The 18319-nt window shown below is 44.8% G+C and overlaps 1 protein-coding gene across 3 annotated transcripts in view; it reads right to left on the reverse strand.

The window, feature by feature from the left end:
- Positions 1 to 18319, reverse strand: part of LOC121403083 (coagulation factor XIII B chain-like) — a 117279-nt gene that overhangs the window by 56934 nt on the left and 42026 nt on the right. For 2 of the 3 annotated variants that reach the window (XM_041590625.1, XM_041590626.1), the window contains exon 4: positions 7854 to 8021. The exons of the other annotated variant lie outside the window; for it this stretch is intronic. In XM_041590625.1, coding sequence (XP_041446559.1) covers positions 7854 to 8021 — 168 coding nt within the window. The remainder of the gene's footprint in view (positions 1 to 7853; positions 8022 to 18319) is intronic. 3 annotated transcript variants of the gene reach the window in all.

The raw sequence follows: 18319 nt of genomic DNA on the forward strand, positions 1-18319 counted from the left end.
AGGAAATTTATGTTGACCTTTTCTTATTTCTGATTAAAATCTGAGATTTAATGGCACAACTACTTAGGAGTAGTGTAGAAAGAACCTCATGGCACACAGGTCTGCATAAAGTTTTCAGTGATTTATTGAAGCGGAGTGCACTGCAACGTTTCGGGGTCGCCCCCTTTGTCAAGCATCATGCTTTCGGGGCTGCCCCCTTTGTCAAGCATCATGCTTGACAAAGGGGGCGACCCCGAAACGTTGCAGTGCACTCCGCTTCAATAAATCACTGAAAACTTCATGCAGACCTGTGTGCCGTGAGGTTCTTTCTACACTACTGCTTTGGGGGGTTGCCGAGCCTCCACCCACGTGCACCAGGCATATCTTTGTTTATCTATAAGGTGGGTGTGCTAATCCACACTACATTGCTTGGAACAACTATTTAGGAAACAGACTTCTGCAAGGCTCCCTGTACGTTTCTCTCCATAACAAATAGCTGAACATAATTGGCCTGGGGTAAAACGTTACAGATTAATCAAAAAAGTACTAAAAATAGTTCTGACTTTAAAAAAGAAGGGTGGAGGTCACATTTTGTTATCATGTTATTTAAACACCTGGATTTCTTAGTAGACAGAACTAACGTCCAGTATTAGCACTAGGAATTAGTATATATTAGGTAGGATGATGGCAGTATGCTGGAAAGATGCTGATGAGATGATGGTTACTGCCCAGGGGCAACTCTCCCTAATGAGCTCCAGTGTCTACTTAGTATCTGAAACACATAATTTGAAAAAGTCTGAACTATGTTGGCATATTTACTATAGGATAAATGTTAAAATTGTCACAATATTACTAATTTACTAAAATGAGAGTATCATAAAGTTTAGCTAATTAAATGGGCGTTTACTATTAGTATGTTATAGAATGACTCATTCTAATCAACTTTTCAATTGGTCTTCATTATTTATTTGTTATAGTTTTTTTAAAAAAATGAAAAATTTCTCTTTTAATTCTTTGAACTTTTAAAATTGGTTGGTCCTGTATAGTAATTTAAGGTTACATCTTGCAGTATGTTTTACTACAGTATATGCCTATATCTTTGTGTAGTTGTGTAATATGTACTGTATGGTTTGTTTGGGTTGGAGCAGGAAAGGAAAATATTGTAATTTCATATTTTCCCTTGTATGCAAAAGAGATCACAATAAATTGGATGTGTTAAAAAAAAGGATAATTTACCAATTTACCAAGAAAACAAGAATGAATTCTCACTGAGAGAAATTTCCCAGGTGCAGGCTGGTAAATTGCTTTTATAAAAACACAGCAGCCACTATTGCATCTCATTATCTACATAATTTCCTCCATGCTAATATCCCACATACATCATTTTCTTCCTAAATATTCGGAAAGGGTCTTTTTCTTTGTTGTCGGATTCTCTCCCTAAATCAGTCGTACTGACCAATACATTTGTTGTAAATATGAGAAAAAAATGCCTCCTGCATTGAGGTGAACTTTGTCAGAGTTGAGAGTTGAGAGGTGAGGAGAAAATGAACACTTTAGTAAATATGCCCCTTGTTATCTTCTCTCTCTCTCTCTCTCTCTGTTGTACTGAGTGGTATTGTTGAAGCAAGAGTTAAGAGAGAAGAGAGAAGAGGTCAAGAGTTTATTGTCATTTCATCCGTATACGTTTGTACAGTACACAGTGAAACTAAACAACGTTCCTCTAGGACCATGGTGCTACACACAACATAGATGTACCGGACAACAGACAAAAACTGCAAGTGCAAAAATATGCAACTCCTGCATCGGACAGGACAGCATACAGGGACAGGACAAGACAGTGCACACTCAGCACATGTAATATGTTAAATATATAATGCTAAATGTCATACATGATGGGTGTATCATTGTGATATGATAGTAGTAAGAACATGATAGCAAGTAAGTAATCTCATGGAAGAAATCATGGACCTATTTAAACCCAAGACCTGCTTCACAAATCTCTAACGTCAGGTGCACTTCATTGACTATTAATTCCTATCAGGACCTTTTACATTGGCTTCAGTTAAGGACTCCTCCCTTGCCCATTATAAGTATTAGTTTGAATCAAATCAAATTTAGACTATTCCCTAGTCGAAGTACAAAAAATAGCTCGAAATTTTAATTTTTTTAAATCTAATTTTCACTTCGACCCTTGATAAATCTGCCCCTGAATCTCGATTTCCAGTCTGCTGCCCAGTTTTCCAATTTAGTTAAAACGCTCTGTAAAGTGGAAGCAATCTGCATGGAACTTATATTTCTGCACAATTTAGTATCATCAGCAAAAATAGAAATAGTACTTTCAATGCCCACCTCCAGGTCATTAATAAACAAGCTAAAAATCAAAGGACCTTGTACAGAGCCTTGGACAACACTGGTCCAATTAGAAAATGTTCCATTTACCACTCTTTGTAGTCTATCTTTTAGCCAGTTATTTATCCAGATACAAATACTATGTTCCAGGCCAACATTCCTTAATTTAACCAGTAACCTTTTGTGTGGCACTGTATCAAATGCTTTAGTGTCTAAGTAAATCACATCCACTGCCATCCCAGAGTTGAGGTTCATTTAGTCCTGCAAGATCTGTTATTCTGTTATGCATAAAACCATGCTGGCACAAACTCATAGTATTATGATTCAAAATAAAGTCAAGTATCCATTAATACCTGACATCTGACTAACTGGCTTATAGTTTAGAGGCACCACATTAGCAATTCATCAGTATCTCATCACTTTGCCAGACCTCAATTTAGTAAAGAGGTTTGTCAATCACAGAGCTAAGCTTGTTTAGTACCCTGGGATGAATACCATCTGATCTTGAGCCTTTGTTTACCTTTACATGTTCTAGTTTCTTTTGAATTTCCTCTTGTGTGACCCATACATCAGTAATTATATTACTACAATTGAATCTATTAAAAAAGAAACCAACATTAGATGGTTCCTCAGTTGTGTAGACAGATAAAAATAACAGTTCAGAATCTCTACTTTTACCCTGTTCTCATTGATCAACTTACCACCTTCTTATATTAAGGGTCTCACCCATTTCTTAATTTTTTAACTATTTACATATTTAAAAAATAATTTTGGATTAATTTTACTCATCACTGCAATACCCTCTTCCATCTCAATTTTAGCTTGTCTGATTTTTGCATGCTCAGCTCTATTGGCCTTTTGTACCTGATAAACATTTCAGCTGTCCCAGCTAACTTGAATGCCTTAAAAGCATGTCTTTTCTTAAAGGGGTGGTTCACCTTAAAGGTAATTTTTAGCATCTTATAGAATAGCTAATTGTAAGCAACTTTTAAATTGGTTTACATTATTTTTATTTTTATAGATTTATAGTTATTTGCCTTTTTACTTCTGACTCTTTGCAACTTTCAAATGGGTGTCGCTGACCCCTTCTAAAAAGCAAATGCTCTGTAAGGCTACAAATGTATTTTTATTGCTACTTTTTATTACTCATCTTTGTATTCAGGCCTCTCCTATTCATATTCCAGTTTATCATTTAAATCAATGCATGGTTGCTAGGGGAAATTGAACCCTAGCAACCAGATTGCTTAAAATGCAAATTGAAGAGATGCTGAATAAAAAGCTAAATAACTCAAAAACCTTAAATAATAAAAAAATTAAATTTGCAATTGCAAATTGTCTTATTATATCACTCTCTACATCATACAAAACCTTTAACAACCTCAACTTCAGCATGTCTATTGAATCACAAAGGTTTTGATTTGCAGCAATGTTCCTGTTTTACTTATTCCTTTATAGACTTGTTTCTGCAGCATAATCTCAAAGGAGATCATGTTATTATAACTATTTCCTAAATGCCCACACAGCAAATGCTAAAAATTAGTTTGTTATTATTACTTTCAGGTCCAAAAGAGAGTCATATTTAGGAAGTTGAAATAAAAAATTGTCATTCAGCATATTTAGAAACCTGCTAGCTTTTTCTGACTTGGCAACTCCATTACCCCAGTCAATGTCTGTATAACTGAAGTCACCCACAATAATAACATTTGTAATAGTAGCTGGGCTTCATTCTCGTCACTTATACTAGGTGGTTTGTTACATACACCAATGATCACTTTCTTTGTAACCTTTTGTCCACTCACATCTCTATCCAAAGGAATTCCACATCCTTCCCAGGGCTATCCATGGTTATTTATTTAAAGCATGGCTTTAATTCAGGCTTTATGTAAAGACAAACTGCTCCATCCTCAATCCCTATTTCCCTCCTAAAAAGGGTTTAACCATTTAAATTCACAGCCCAGTCACATGTTTCATTTCACTAGCTGATTATATCATACTTTTAGCGCATGCAATTAACTCTAGCTCTTCCATTTTACCTGACAAACTCTGTGCATTTGTCAGCATACAGCAGAAGTTACTACTTTTCCCACTGATATTTACATTACTTAAAGAACCAGTAATATCAATATTTTTTTACAAAAAATACGTTAGTATACATCGAAAAAAAAAAACACCAAAACAAATTACATTTCAAAATCGCAAAGTCTTTATTAAGAAATAACTTACCGATACTCCACTTCCGCTCCACTTCAGAAAAGCCGTCATGGCGACGATCCATCGTGCGAAGCTCGATTTCTCCTCCTTGGCTATCTCCCATATTCTACTGACAGCATGTGAAGGAGCATGGTCCTTGGTAAGTCGGACGCACTGGTGGGCCAGCAGGCAGTTGTCGCCCAAGTTCTCCTGGCAGTCCAAACAGTGCAAGCTGACCCCGTTGCCCTCCTCACAAGAAGAACACTTGCAGGGGGGCGCCCTGCAGAGGTGGCAGGCGGAAAAACGCGAAGCTGAGCGCTATCGGTTCAAAGCGGCCGCTCATCTGTTGTGCCCACCACCGCATCCAGGAGGTGCAGGAGGGTAGAGGAGGGCAGCACATCCATTCCAGCCTCGGAAATGAGTGAGCACCTTGTGGTCGCAGACTGGGCAGCACAGCTGGAGAGAATCTCCGGGGCTCTGGCGCCCCTCCAGACACTGACGACAGAAGGCGTGCAGGCACTGGAGAACGTGCAGCCTGCGGGGGAGCCAAGGCCAAACCGGTGCCACTACCTCCTCCTCCTGCTCTGCCGGCGCTACTGCTGCTGTTGGACAACTGGGAGGAGGATGAGGAAGAGCTGGAAGAAGAGATGGGGCAGAGGACACGCACATCTCCTTACACAGGGGGCACAGCTGGAAATCAGACTCTGGGAATGAAGCCATTTACATAGAGAGGCAGTGACAGGACAACTGGCAGAGCTAATGAGAAGCCAATGAGGAGCCCGCCGACATCGCCTTCCTCTGTGGCAGCCGCTTACGGTACATGAACACTCGAGACTCGGTGTGGCAGCAGAAAGGCATGGGTACACACCCTATTCTCTCAGTTCACTTACTCCTGTGCTGCTGCTTGGAGTGGCCCAACCAATGGCTAGTTGGTGTCACCGTGCCTCGGAGTTGCACCTGTCCCGCTCAGGGGGTACACAGCATAGTGTGACTGGGGACAGGCTTGGGTAGTGCTGGTAAAGTGGCACGTCTGTGTGTAAAGGTGCCAGAGTGCTGAGCTGGCCTGTGTGCCAATGTCCTATGATTTTAAAGTTTCATTTGTCTTGGTGTTTTTTAAAAAAATGTTTTTGATGTTACTGGTCCTTTAAAGGAGATTTATATCTAAGGTTACAATTGGCCTGTATTCCTTAGCTGGTAAAATGTATACCCCCTACCCTTCCCTCATGACCCTTACTAATCCCTTTGCCCAGTCTACCCTAGCCTCCCCATAAAACTTCCCATAATACAATGCTCAGCCCTCTTGCTAGTTTAAACACTCCTCCAATCTCTTAGCCATTCTTTCCATAAACCAAACAAACTCAATTCCATTGAGGTGCAATCATTCACGGCTATATGGATATAGACAACTGGCTGGGAAGGCCACAGAGGCTATAAAGGATTCCCTGCCTGGAAGCAGTTTGCAGAAAGACTGTTCAGAAGAGAAGAGATGGTTCTGCCTCAGCTGAGCTCAGTAAGCAAGAGTGTCCTGGAGCACCAGCTGCACAGAATGTAACCTGCCTTTCAGAGCCAGGCCAGGCCGCCAGGTGCCCTAGGCATTCTGGGCAGTCGTGGCGCCGGCTGATCACACACATACGCAAGTTGGAGCTCTCAATCGCATACGCAAGTTGGCACTCATGCACAAAACGGCTTGTGCACATTCACAAACACAAAAAGACTGGGAAAAAGGACACAAAGACGGGGAAAGAGAGGACCAGACATGGGGTAGGCGACAGAGCAGGTACGTGCCTGGTGTCCCCCCCCCCAGCTTTGCGCCCTAGGCACGTGCCTACTCTGCCTACCCCTAGTTCCGGCCCAGCTGCCTTTTACCAGCTAAGCTGCTAAATGACCAGGAGGTGATCAGTGTTGCTATGTCGAATGCCAGAGCTGCAGAGCTTCTTGTAAACTCTTGTAAACTAGTGAGCCAGCCTCCATGAGCATACCTGTGACTAGACAACCACCTAGAAGATATTTGTAGAGTTACAACTGCAGCCTGTGTTAAGATAATTATTGCTTATATGCCTGTTGCAAGGAAACAGCTGCTTTTTTCCAAGAAGTGGAATATTGGGGAAGGTAACAATACCTGGATGGACTTTGTGCCTGAATGGTGCCTTCCCTAATCCTGACCAGAGTTAAACTGTGAGACTGTCACTTTAAAAGAATATGTTATTTAGTCAGCTTGCATTTTAAGCTGGCCATAGACGCAAAGATCTGATCGTACGAATCGAGGATTCATAAGATATACGAAACGTGTGTGGAGAGTCCCGACATTTTTCTTCCCACTGAGATAGGTCATTTGGTCGATCGGACAGGTTAAAAGATTTCTGTCGGCTGTGGGTAATATCTCTGCGTGTATTGCCGATAGTATGATTTTCAGAGGGAGACTGTCACTAGCTTTTGTCGCACATAGACGCAAAGATCCGATCGTACGATGACTTCCCCATCTCCCGACCTGCCACTAACCATTCAGATCAAATAAAGTAGAAAAGAACAGATCAGCTGATGTTCTGCCCCTGACAGCAATCGTACGAACGTTATGTCCGACAAAAGCTCTCCTACTAACACAGCAGAGGGGTTTATAGGTTTGTTTTATGGCTAGCAGGTAGGAGCCCTGTGTATGCTAATGAGCCATCCCTTTCTAAAGGAGTTTGCCAGAAAGGGGGTTATATAATGAACCAAAATCTGGCTGCTCACTCCATGCTGCAAGATTTCCCATAACAGACTTTAACTTAAAATGATCAGATTGACTTGTAGGTTTTACATACTTTTGCACTATAACATAGTGAAATGCTTATAACTGCACCCTGCAACAATAGCATTTGTAAAGAGATCAAGGCAGACTAGGGGTACAATAAGTAGCAGTGCCAAGCGTCTAGTGCTCAACTGGGGAGAAAGTGCTAGGGCCTTAGCCACACACCTCTACTGCTTACCCAGATCCACTGTATAGAGTGGAAGAGCGAGCGTGGCAGGGGGGAGTGGTAGTGGGGTTTAGCGGCAAGCAAGTGGGTTGCTATATGGGGGGATTTTGATGGCCAGCAGGGGAAGGGGCAGCAAACTGGTGCCCTTGCCTTGGGCACCTGTACCTTCTGATCTGGCTGTGTAATCATTCATTCATCTGGCTATGGATATTCATTGATAAGAAAATAAATTAATAAAACATTCTTTGGTTGGTTTTGAGATCCATCTTTGCAAAAGTATTAATAATTTGAATATGCTGCACAGGCAGCATAACCAAGAATCCATCTGTAATAATATGCAGGTGTTTTCAGCAGTATGTACAATATATGAAGCAAACATACCGACACAGTGGGGAGGAGATGTCCAAGGACACGTAGCAGAAGCAAACCTTGTGTTTGTTGGACTCCTGTATCCTTCATCACATTCATAGACTAAGGATTCTCCTTGCTCAAATATGCTTTTCTTTGGAATATAATTTCCATGACTTACAGATTCAATTGTGCAAGATTCTGATGGGAAGCCAAAAACAGAAGCAATTACTCTTCATGCTTATTAAACATGATTATGTTTAAACATGTATATTAAACTAAGTTATTATAATATAGAATTCATAGCCAGATACTGGCCACATGATGCAGGGAATGTGAAAAGCAACAAACATACTCTTTGCACTAGAATATAATTCACAACATTAATCTTTTAATAAGGTTACCAAATGTTCCAAAAAAAATACACAAAAAGGCGAGGAAAAAGGGCACAAAAAGACATATATTATTAAAGGGGAAAAAACAAACAAAACATAAAGTAAAAGCAAAGCACCGCTGTAGCACAGACACACATACACACACTAAGGCTGATGGCACATGGAACATTCCTCCAGCAGAACATCAGTAGCCAAAAGACCACTATCAGCCTGCCAACACTTCCCAGAGTGATCTATGGGAGAGGCTCTGACTTGCTTTGCCATTTTTAAAGGACAGTCTTGGCATTGCCAGATATTCTAGAAGCAGAGCAATTCCAATGGATCACAATAACGGTCATTCTATATAATTAATTACACTGTGTGTTTAGCAATGAATATAGATATTAATTCTATGCCTTTTGCTGAATCTGTCCTCAAATGCCATATTGTGTTTTCCATTTTACTGCACATATTATATTGTCCACATGGGTTCCATCCACTTATTTGTGTGATTTTGCAACCATTTATTTTGAAGGTGGCTTCTAACAAATTAAATAAGAGAAGTTATAAGAGAAGTTATAAGAGAAGTTATAGGAATAAGATGCCTGAGGTACATAGGCTGTGACAGGGTGTCTCAATGTTTAGCAGAGAAAGTGCTGGATGGTGTATACATTGCACCAGGATTCCGGCACTTCATGTGTTAAAAGACTCCAGGAATGTTTGGGGTTTTACCTGTCTGTGTGCTGATCACACAGGTGGAGTATTTAGGTCAGTGGGCCCAGGGCCGCTCCGGCCATGAGGCAAGGTGAGAATCTTGCCTCAGGCGGCACGGAGCGGCCAGTTACCAGGGGCGGCAAAAAGCCGCCTCTGGTAACTTTAAGAGCCGAATTTCCGTTTTTTAAAACGGAAATTCGGCTCTTCTAGCGCAGCGAGCGCAATAGCGCTCACTGCACTAGCGATGCGGCCCCTCCTCCACCTGCTCCGACGCTGGTAGTAAGAAGAGCGGAGCAGGAGGAGGGGAGGCATTGGGGCTGCTGCCTCAGGCGGCAGCAGCCCCTGAAACGTGCCTGAGTGGGCCTGACACAGAGCTCTCTTGCTATATGCAGGCTGCCTGAAAGCTGGAAGGAAAGGAGCTCTGTGAGTGATTTGCAAATTCCCTGAAAACCATGAAACTGTAAGTTGCTCTGTTTTTGCCAGTGACTGTGATCATTATATTTGTGTTTCTAGTATAGAAAGGGCCACTGAGTGAGGTAGGCAGGAGCCAGACGGCTATGATTTATTTTCGTTTTGTTTGTTATTTTGAGCAACTTACAAATAAAGCCTGAGCGGCTGAACAGCTTTATGACACAAACTTGTCTGCACTCCTATTTCTGCACGACTGACCCCTGCAAGAGTGAGTAACCAGTCACAATTGGTGGAGCGATGCGGGCGTGTTGATTCCCTGCCAGGTGCAATTCACTTAGCAAGTTTGATTGCGTTGCTTCACGTCTGCAGTTTGGAAAAACGATGGAAGATCTCGTGTTACGCTTGGCTCAACTTAGTGCAGCCCAGCAAGAAGCAAATGTACTTCAGCGAGAGACTAATGCACAGCAGTCTGCCCAGCAGGAGGCGCAGCAGGAAATTGTACGTCTGTTGAGTGCTCAGGTAACAGCCCTGGCTGAGGCAGCAGAGAGAGACAGGCAAATGCAAGCTGAAGCTGCCAGGAAAGATAGAGAAACCCTTGCAGAGGTTCTGCAGCAGCTGAACTTGCGCCAGGAACAATCTGGCATTGCCACTGCTAACAGTGGGTTGGTTAAAGCAAGCCATTTTCTCCAAAAGATGACCCCACATGACGATGTGGAAGCATTTCTGAATACATTTGAGCGTACAGCAGAACGAGAGGCGTGGTCTAAGACCCAGTGGGCAGGGTTGGTTGCTCCATTTCTAACGGGCGATTCTCAGAAAGCATATTTTGATTTGTCCACTGAGGATGCTCAGGACTATGAGAAATTGAAGTTAGAAATTCTCCGCCGTTTGGGTGTCACTCCAGCTGTGCAGGCCCAACGAGTGCACCGTTGGAATTACCGGCCCAATAAGTCTCCCAGGTCACAGATGCATGATCTGATTTATCTCGTGCAGAAATGGTTACAACCTGAGACACTCACTGCACCCCAGATTGTAGAAAGAGTCACAATGGATCGGTTCTTGACAGCTCTGCCGCATGAATTAAGAAAGTGGGTTAGTCATGCTGATCCAAAGTCCGCAGATGAGTTGGTCGAGATGGTGGAACGCTACCTCGCCGCAGAAGGGTTTTTGGCAGGTGTGTCACCTCCAGAGAACGTACCTACAAAGCGGCGTCTGCCAGCAGGGCCAGGAAGAGGCACATCAGCTTCAAGTCCTCCTGGTGGTTCTAAACCGTGGGTGAAGACCAATATGGATGCCAGGTCTTTGAAAGATACTATACCAGGCTCCAATGTCCAATGCTGGCGGTGTCAAACCTGGGGGCATGTAGCTGCCAAGTGTCCTACAGTCACAGAACCTATGGAGTGTGAAGCAGCACGGCGCTTATCCTTCTTTGCCCACCCAGCATGTCTGACATCTGCTGTGGCTCACATGGCGCTGGTCAAAATTGGTGGAAGGAGTGTCCAGGCCTTACTGGATTCTGGGAGCCTGGTCACGCTTGTACATTCAGATCTGGTAACACCGGACCAGATGGAAAAACGGTGCATTGGTGTTTTGTGCATACATGGCGACGCAAAGAGTTACTGTACCGCTGTGGTCCCAATTGAAACCCAATTTGGTGTGACACTCCATGAGGTTGGAGTATCCAAATCGTTGATGCATAGTATTATACTAGGACGTGACTTTCCCTTGTTTTGGGATCTCTGGAAGGTCGAGTTCCCACCTCCGACTTCCTTAACTTTGGATGCTGAATGTCCGGTTGGTTTGCCAGAAATTGGGGACTCAAGTTCTGAAGTTTCAGCTGTAAGACTGGCCCCAGTTGAGCCTGACCAGTTCCCTCTCTCTGTGTTACTTGGGGACACTGAAGGGCCCCAGGAGTCTGGGGAAGAGTCACCCATGCCAGAACTAGACTGGTCTCAGGATAACTTTGGCACATCCCAATTAAGGGATCCAACGTTAACTCATGCTTGGGAAAATGTTGCTATGATTAATGGAGTGGCTCAAAGTACAGGTTTGGAGAATGTGTATCCTCACTTTGTTGTCAACCACAATCTCCTTTATCGTGTTGATGATATAAGGGGTGATGTGGTGGAACAACTGGTTGTTCCTAGGTCACACAGAAAGGTTGTACTTGACCTGGCTCATAAAAACCCTATGGGAGGACACTTGGCAGCTGAGAAGACTCAGCAACGAGTTCTCCAAAGATTTTTTTGGCCTGGGGTGTTTGCAGAAATCAAACGTTATTGTGAGTCTTGCCCAGAATGTCAGTTGACGTCCCCTGCTCCTCATTACCGGGGCCCCTTGGTACCACTACCCATCATTGAGGTACCGTTTCACCGGATTGCGATGGATCTGGTGGGGCCCCTGGTGAAGTCTGCAAAGGGACATCAATACATTCTCGTGGTTTTAGACTATGCCACAAGATATCCTGAGGCGGTTCCCTTGCGGAACACATCAGCTAAAACAATTGCCCGGGAACTGTTTTACATGTTTGCTAGAACAGGCATTCCAAAAGAGGTCCTGACAGATCAGGGAACGCCCTTTATGTCTAGGGTAATGAAAGATTTGTGTAAATTACTGGGTATAAAACAGTTAAGGACATCAGTCTACCACCCTCAAACTGATGGCTTGGTAGAGCGATTCAATAAGACTCTCAAAAGAATGTTAAAAAGGGTGGTTGAGGCAGACGGGAGAGACTGGGATTGCCTACTTCCTTACTTGATGTTTGCAATTCGTGAGGTACCTCAGTCATCTACTGGGTTTTCCCCGTTTGAGCTTTTGTATGGGCGACACCCCCGGGGACTTCTAGATGTTGCGAAAGAGTCGTGGGAAGAGGAGCCTTCTCCTCACCGCTCAGTTGTAGAACATGTTCTACAGATGCAGGACCGCATCACAGCAGTCATACCCATTGTTCAGGAACATATGCGGCAGGCTCAAGAAGCACAGAGTCGCATATATAATCGGGGAGCCAGACTCAGAGTTTTTCAGCCAGGTGATCGGGTCCTGGTTCTGATTCCCACAGCAGAAAGTAAATTCCTAGCAAAGTGGCAAGGTCCCTACGAAATTATGGAAAAAGTAGGGGATGTGAATTATAAAGTACACCAACCCGACAAACGGAAAAAAATGCAGATCTATCATGTCAATTTAATCAAGGCTTGGAAGGACCCTTTAGTCTCAATGGCAGCCGAGTGTCTCAGTCCTTCACTCCAGGGTGGAGTTCCTGAGGTGAAGGTCTCAGTGGCTTTGTCAAGGCCACAAGCCCAAGAAGTAAAAGAATTCCTCCTTAGAAATGCTGACGTGTTTTCAGAGGTGCCAGGTTGCACTCATGTCATTGAGCATCATATCGTTACAGATCCGCAAGCACGGGTTCGCTTGAAACCGTATCGCATTCCTGAAGCCCGTAGACAGGCAGTAGCAGGTGAAATTCAGAGAATGTTGGAACTTGGGGTTATTGAACCGTCACATAGTGAGTGGAGTAGCCCTATTGTGTTGGTACCAAAACCTGATGGATCATTGCGGTTTTGCAATGATTTTTGTAAATTAAACGAGATCTCAAAATTTTACGCTTATCCTATGCCACGGGTGGATGAGCTAATAGAAAGATTAGGGCCAGCGAGGTACATTACCACCCTAGATCTAACCAGAGGGTACTGGCAGATTCCACTTACTCAAGCCACTAGAGAGAAGACAGCATTTGCTACCCCACAGGGTTTATTCCAATATGTGCGAATGCCATTTGGGCTCCATGGGGCCCCAGCCACCTTCCAGAGGCTGATGGATGAGATCCTCAGGCCACACCAGCACTTTGCATCGGCGTACCTTGACGATGTCGTGATATTCAGCTCGGACTGGGAAAGTCATCTTCCCAAAGTTCAAGCTGTGATAAACTCCATTCGGCAGGCTGGTCTGACTGCCAATCCAAAGAAATGTGCCCTGGGCCTCGAAGAAGCACGATACCTAGGGTACATTATTGGAAAAGGCCTTATCAAACCCCAGAAAAAAAAGCTACAAGCAATCAAGGAATGGCCTCAACCTTGCACAAAAAAACAGGTCAGGACGTTTCTGGGCATGGTAGGGTATTACAAGAGATTTGTCCCAGATTTTGCCACCATAGCTGCCCCACTTACAGACCTAATCAAAGGCAAAAGCTCGGGGGGAGTTACTTGGAACGAAGATGCTGAGGTTGCATTCTGTAAACTCAAGGAAGTGTTGTGCAGTGGGCCGGTTTTGATTGCTCCTGATTTCAAAAAAAAGTTTCTAGTACAAACGGATGCTTCCAATGTGGGCCTAGGGGCTGTGTTGTCACAGGTGGTGCATGGAGAGGAGCATCCGGTGGTATATTTGAGTAGAAAGTTAACCCCAGCTGAGAGAAACTATAGTATTGTGGAGCGCGAGTGTCTGGCCATCAAGTGGGCCTTAGAAGCTCTACGGTACTATTTACTTGGCCGTCGCTTTCTTTTGGTGACTGATCACTCCCCCCTTACCTGGATGGCACAAGCAAAAGGTCAGAATGCGAGAGTGACTCGCTGGTTCCTGTCTCTACAGGACTATAACTTCTCAGTGGAGCACAGAGCAGGAAAGCTGCAGGCTAATGCGGATGCTCTATCTCGGACTTATTGTATGTTTATGAATAGAGATGTCGCGAACTGTTCGCCGGCGAACTTGTTCGCGCGAACATCGGGTGTTCGCGCTCGCCGGAAGTTCGCGAACGTCGCGCGATGTTCGCCATTTTGGGTTCGCCATTGTTGGCGCTTTTTTTTGCCCTCTCACCCCAGACCAGCAGGTACATGGCAGCCAATCAGGAAGCTCTCCCCTGGACCACTCCCCTTCCCTATAAAAACCGAAGCCCTGCAGCGTTTTTTCACTCTGCCTGTGTGTGCTGAAGAGATAGTGTAGGGAGAGAGCTGCTGCCTGTTAGTGATTTCAGGGACAGTTGAAAGTTTGCTGGCTAGTAATCGTTTTGATACTGCTCTGTTATTGGAGGGACAGAAGTCTGCAGGGGTTTGAGGGACATTTAAGCTTAGGTAGCTTTGCTGGCTAGTAATCTACCTTCTACTGCAGTGCTCTGTATGTAGCTGCAGTGGGCAGCTGTCCTGCTTCTGATCTCATCTGCTGACTGCTGCAATAACAGTAGTCCTTGTAAGGACTGCTTTTATTTATTTTTTTGTTGTTTTACTACTACTACTACTACTACTATAAGAGCCCAGTGCTATTAGTCTAGCAGTGTTGGGGAGTGGGACTGGTGTGCTAATCTGCTGCTCCTAGTAGTTCAGCAGCACCAACTTTAATTTTTTTTTTTAATATTCATTTTTTTTTTATTTTACTTTTTTTTATTTTACTACCGCTGTAGTAGTGTATAAGTTGACCTTTTAGGCATTATTTGCCCTGTAGGCATTATTTGCACACTGTTTTCTTCAACCCGCCATCTAGCTGTGTGACCTTGTTCACATTCTGTCTAAATATCCATAATATTACCGTCTCCAGAAAAAACACCGGAGTGACTTTTTTCAAGCAGCCATAATATATTTTACGTAATCCGTATCCACCGCTGTAGTAGTGTATACGTTGACCTTGTAGGCATTATTTGCACAGTGTTTTCTTCAACCCGCCATCTAGCTGTGTGAGCTTGTTCACATTCTGTCTAAATATCCATAATATTACCGTCTCCAGAAAAAACACCGGAGTGACTTTTTTCAAGCAGCCATAATATATTTTACGTAATCCGTATCCACCGCTGTAGTAGTGTATACGTTGACCTTGTAGGCATTATTTGCACAGTGTTTTCTTCAACCCGCCATCTAGCTGTGTGAGCTTGTTCACATTTTGTCTAAATATTGATAATATTATCGTCTCTAGAAAAACCACTTGAGTTACTTTTTTTCAAGCAGCATTCATATATTTTACGTAATCCGTATCCACCGCTGTAGTAGTGTATACGTTGACCTTGTAGGCATTATTTGCACACTGTTTTCTTCAACCCGCCATCTAGCTGTGTGTATTATCGTTTCCAGAAAAACCAACTGAGTTTTTGTTGTTGTTGTTGTTTTTTTAAAAATAATGCCAGGCAAAGGCAGGCCGCCACGCAGAGGCCGTGCTAGGGGCCGTGCTGCTATGCAATCCTGTGGCCCTAGCAAATTGCCCAGTTTTAAAAAGCCAATGACCCTGAACTCCCAAAATGCTGAAGAGGTAGTTGACTGGCTTACACAGCACACCCCATCCTCTACCGTTTCTAACTTTACCACAACATCCTCCTCATCCTCCACTGCTATGGCCACCCCACGTAACACTTCCTCCACCACCGGTGCCCCTTCTTCACTGGGGTCAGAGGAGTTATTTTCCCATGAGTTTCTTGAACTGAGTAATGCGCAACCATTATTGCCAGAAGAAGATGAAGGAGATGAGGACCTTACACCAGATTTAATTCTGGCAGAGAACACGATAGAGATGGACATAATGAGTGATGAGGAGGAGGTCCCCGCTGCTGCTTCCTTCTGTGATGTGTCAGAAGAAATTGATGCATCTGAGGAGAATGATGATGAGGAGATTGATGTTTTGTGGGTGCCTAGTAGAAGAGAGCAAGAGGAGGGTAGTTCAGATGGAGAGACGGAGAGTCAGAGAGGCAGTAGGAGAATAAGACTTAGAAGAAGCAGGGAGGACAGCCCGCAGGGATCAGTAGGGCAACAACATGTATCGGCACCTGTGTTCAGCCGGCCAACGCACCCGCCATTGCCGCCAATACCGCCAACTCCGCCAACTTCTACTGTTACCGCCAGATCGCACACTTCCAAAAAGTCAGCAGTGTGGGATTTTTTTAATGTGTGTGCCTCTGACAAAAGCATTGTAATTTGCAATGAGTGCAGTCAGAAACTGAGCCTTGGTAAGCCCAACAGCCACATAGGTACAACTTCTATGCGAAGGCACATGAGCGGCAAGCACAAAGCACTTTGGGAGCAACACCTCAAAGGCAACAGGCAAACTAAAAGCCACACTCCTTCTGGTCCAGCATCTTACTGCTCTACCTCTGCTCTCCTTGACCCGTCTGAACCACCCTCCACTCCGCCTTCCACCTTGACCACCTGTTCCCATTCCCAGTCATCTGCCACCAGCCAAGTTTCTGTGAAGGCCATGTTTGAGCGTAAGAAGCCAATGTCTGACTGTCACCCCCTTGCCCGGCGTCTGACAGCTGGCTTGTCTGCACTCTTAGCCCGCCAGCTTTTACCATACCAGCTGGTGGACTCTGAGGCCTTCCGCAAATTTGTAGCAATTGGGACACCGCAGTGGAAGGTACCCAGCCGCAATTTTTTTTCTAAAAAGGGAATACCACACCTGTACCAACATGTGCAGAGCCAAGTTACCGCATCTCTGTCACTTAGTGTTGGGCCAAAGGTCCATATGACTACTGACGCATGGTCCTCCAAGCATGGTCAGGGCAGGTATGTCACCTACACTGCCCACTGGGTGAACTTGGTAATGGCTGGGAAGCAGGGAATGGGTAGCTCAACAACAACAGTGGAGTTGGTGTCACCGCCACGGATTGCACGCGGTTCTGCCACCACCTCTACTCCTCCATCGCTCTCTACCTCGTCTTCTTCTTCTTCTTACTCTGCTGCTGGGTCCTCCTTCTCCTCCTCCACACCTGTGCACCCCCAGCTCCCCCTAGGCTATTCGACGTGCCAGGTACGCCGTTGTCACGCTGTCTTGGGGATGACGTGCCTGGAAAGCAAAAACCATACCGGATCTGTACTCCTGTCATCTCTGCAGTCACAGGCCGATCGGTGGCTGACCCCACACCAACTGCAGATCGGAAAAGTGGTGTGTGACAATGGAAGCAATCTGTTGGCAGCGTTGAGACTAGGCAATTTAACACATGTGCCCTGCATGGCACATGTGTTAAATTTAATAGTCCAACGTTTTGTCTCCAAGTACCCAGGATTCCAGGACGTTCTCACCCAGTCCAGAAAGGTGTCGGCCCATTTCAGACGTTCCTACACAGCCATGGCACGCCTTGCTGACATTCAGCAGCGCTACAACATGCCAGTCAGGCGTTTGATTTCTGACAGCCAGACTCGCTGGAATTCAACGCTCCTTATGTTGGAACGTCTGCTGCAACAACAAAGGGCCGTCAACGAGTACCTTTTTGAACTGGGTGGTAGGACTGGATCTGCACAGCTGGGGATTTTTTTCCCCCGTTACTGGGTGCTTATGTGCGATGCCTGCAGGCTCATGCGACCTTTTGAAGAGGTGACAAATATGGTCAGTCGCACCGAAGGCACCATCAGCGACCTAATACCCTTCGCTTTATTCCTGGAGCGTGCCGTGCGACGAGTGACAGATGAGGCTGTAGACCAGCGTGACGAGGAGCTGGAAGCGCACGATTTCTGGTCGGAATCACCAGAACGAACCCAGGCACCTGCTGCAACGCAGGGAGAGGTGCCAGAAGTGGAGTCAGAGGAGGAAGGTGGCTTTGTGGAGGAGGAGGAGGAGGACCAACAGGAGTAGGCTTCCCAGGGGGCTAGTGGTGACCTTTTGGGGACCCCTGGTCTTGTACGTGGCTGGGGGGAGGAGACCGTGGATGATGCAGTCCTTGATAATGAGGAAGCGGAGATGGATAGCTCTGCATCCAACCTTGTGAGAATGGGGTCTTTCATGCTGTCATGCCTGTTGAAGGACCCCCGTATCAAGAGGCTTAAGGAGAAGGACCTGTACTGGGTCGCAACGCTACTAGACCCTCGGTACAAGCATAAAGTGGCAGAAATGTTACCAACATACCACAAGTCCGAAAAGATGCGGCATTTACAAACCAGCCTGCAAAACATGTTGTACAATGCTTTTAAGGGTGATGTCACTTCAGGAACTCATCAACATTCCAGGGGCAGAGGTGCCAGTAATCCTGCCACGAGCACACCTGCAAGGACAAAGCCCTTTGGCCAGTCTGTAACGTCAGACATGCAAATGTTTTTCTGT

Source organism: Xenopus laevis, chromosome 4L (assembly GCF_017654675.1).
Source record: "Xenopus laevis strain J_2021 chromosome 4L, Xenopus_laevis_v10.1, whole genome shotgun sequence".
Classification (NCBI taxonomy): domain Eukaryota; kingdom Metazoa; phylum Chordata; class Amphibia; order Anura; family Pipidae; genus Xenopus; species Xenopus laevis.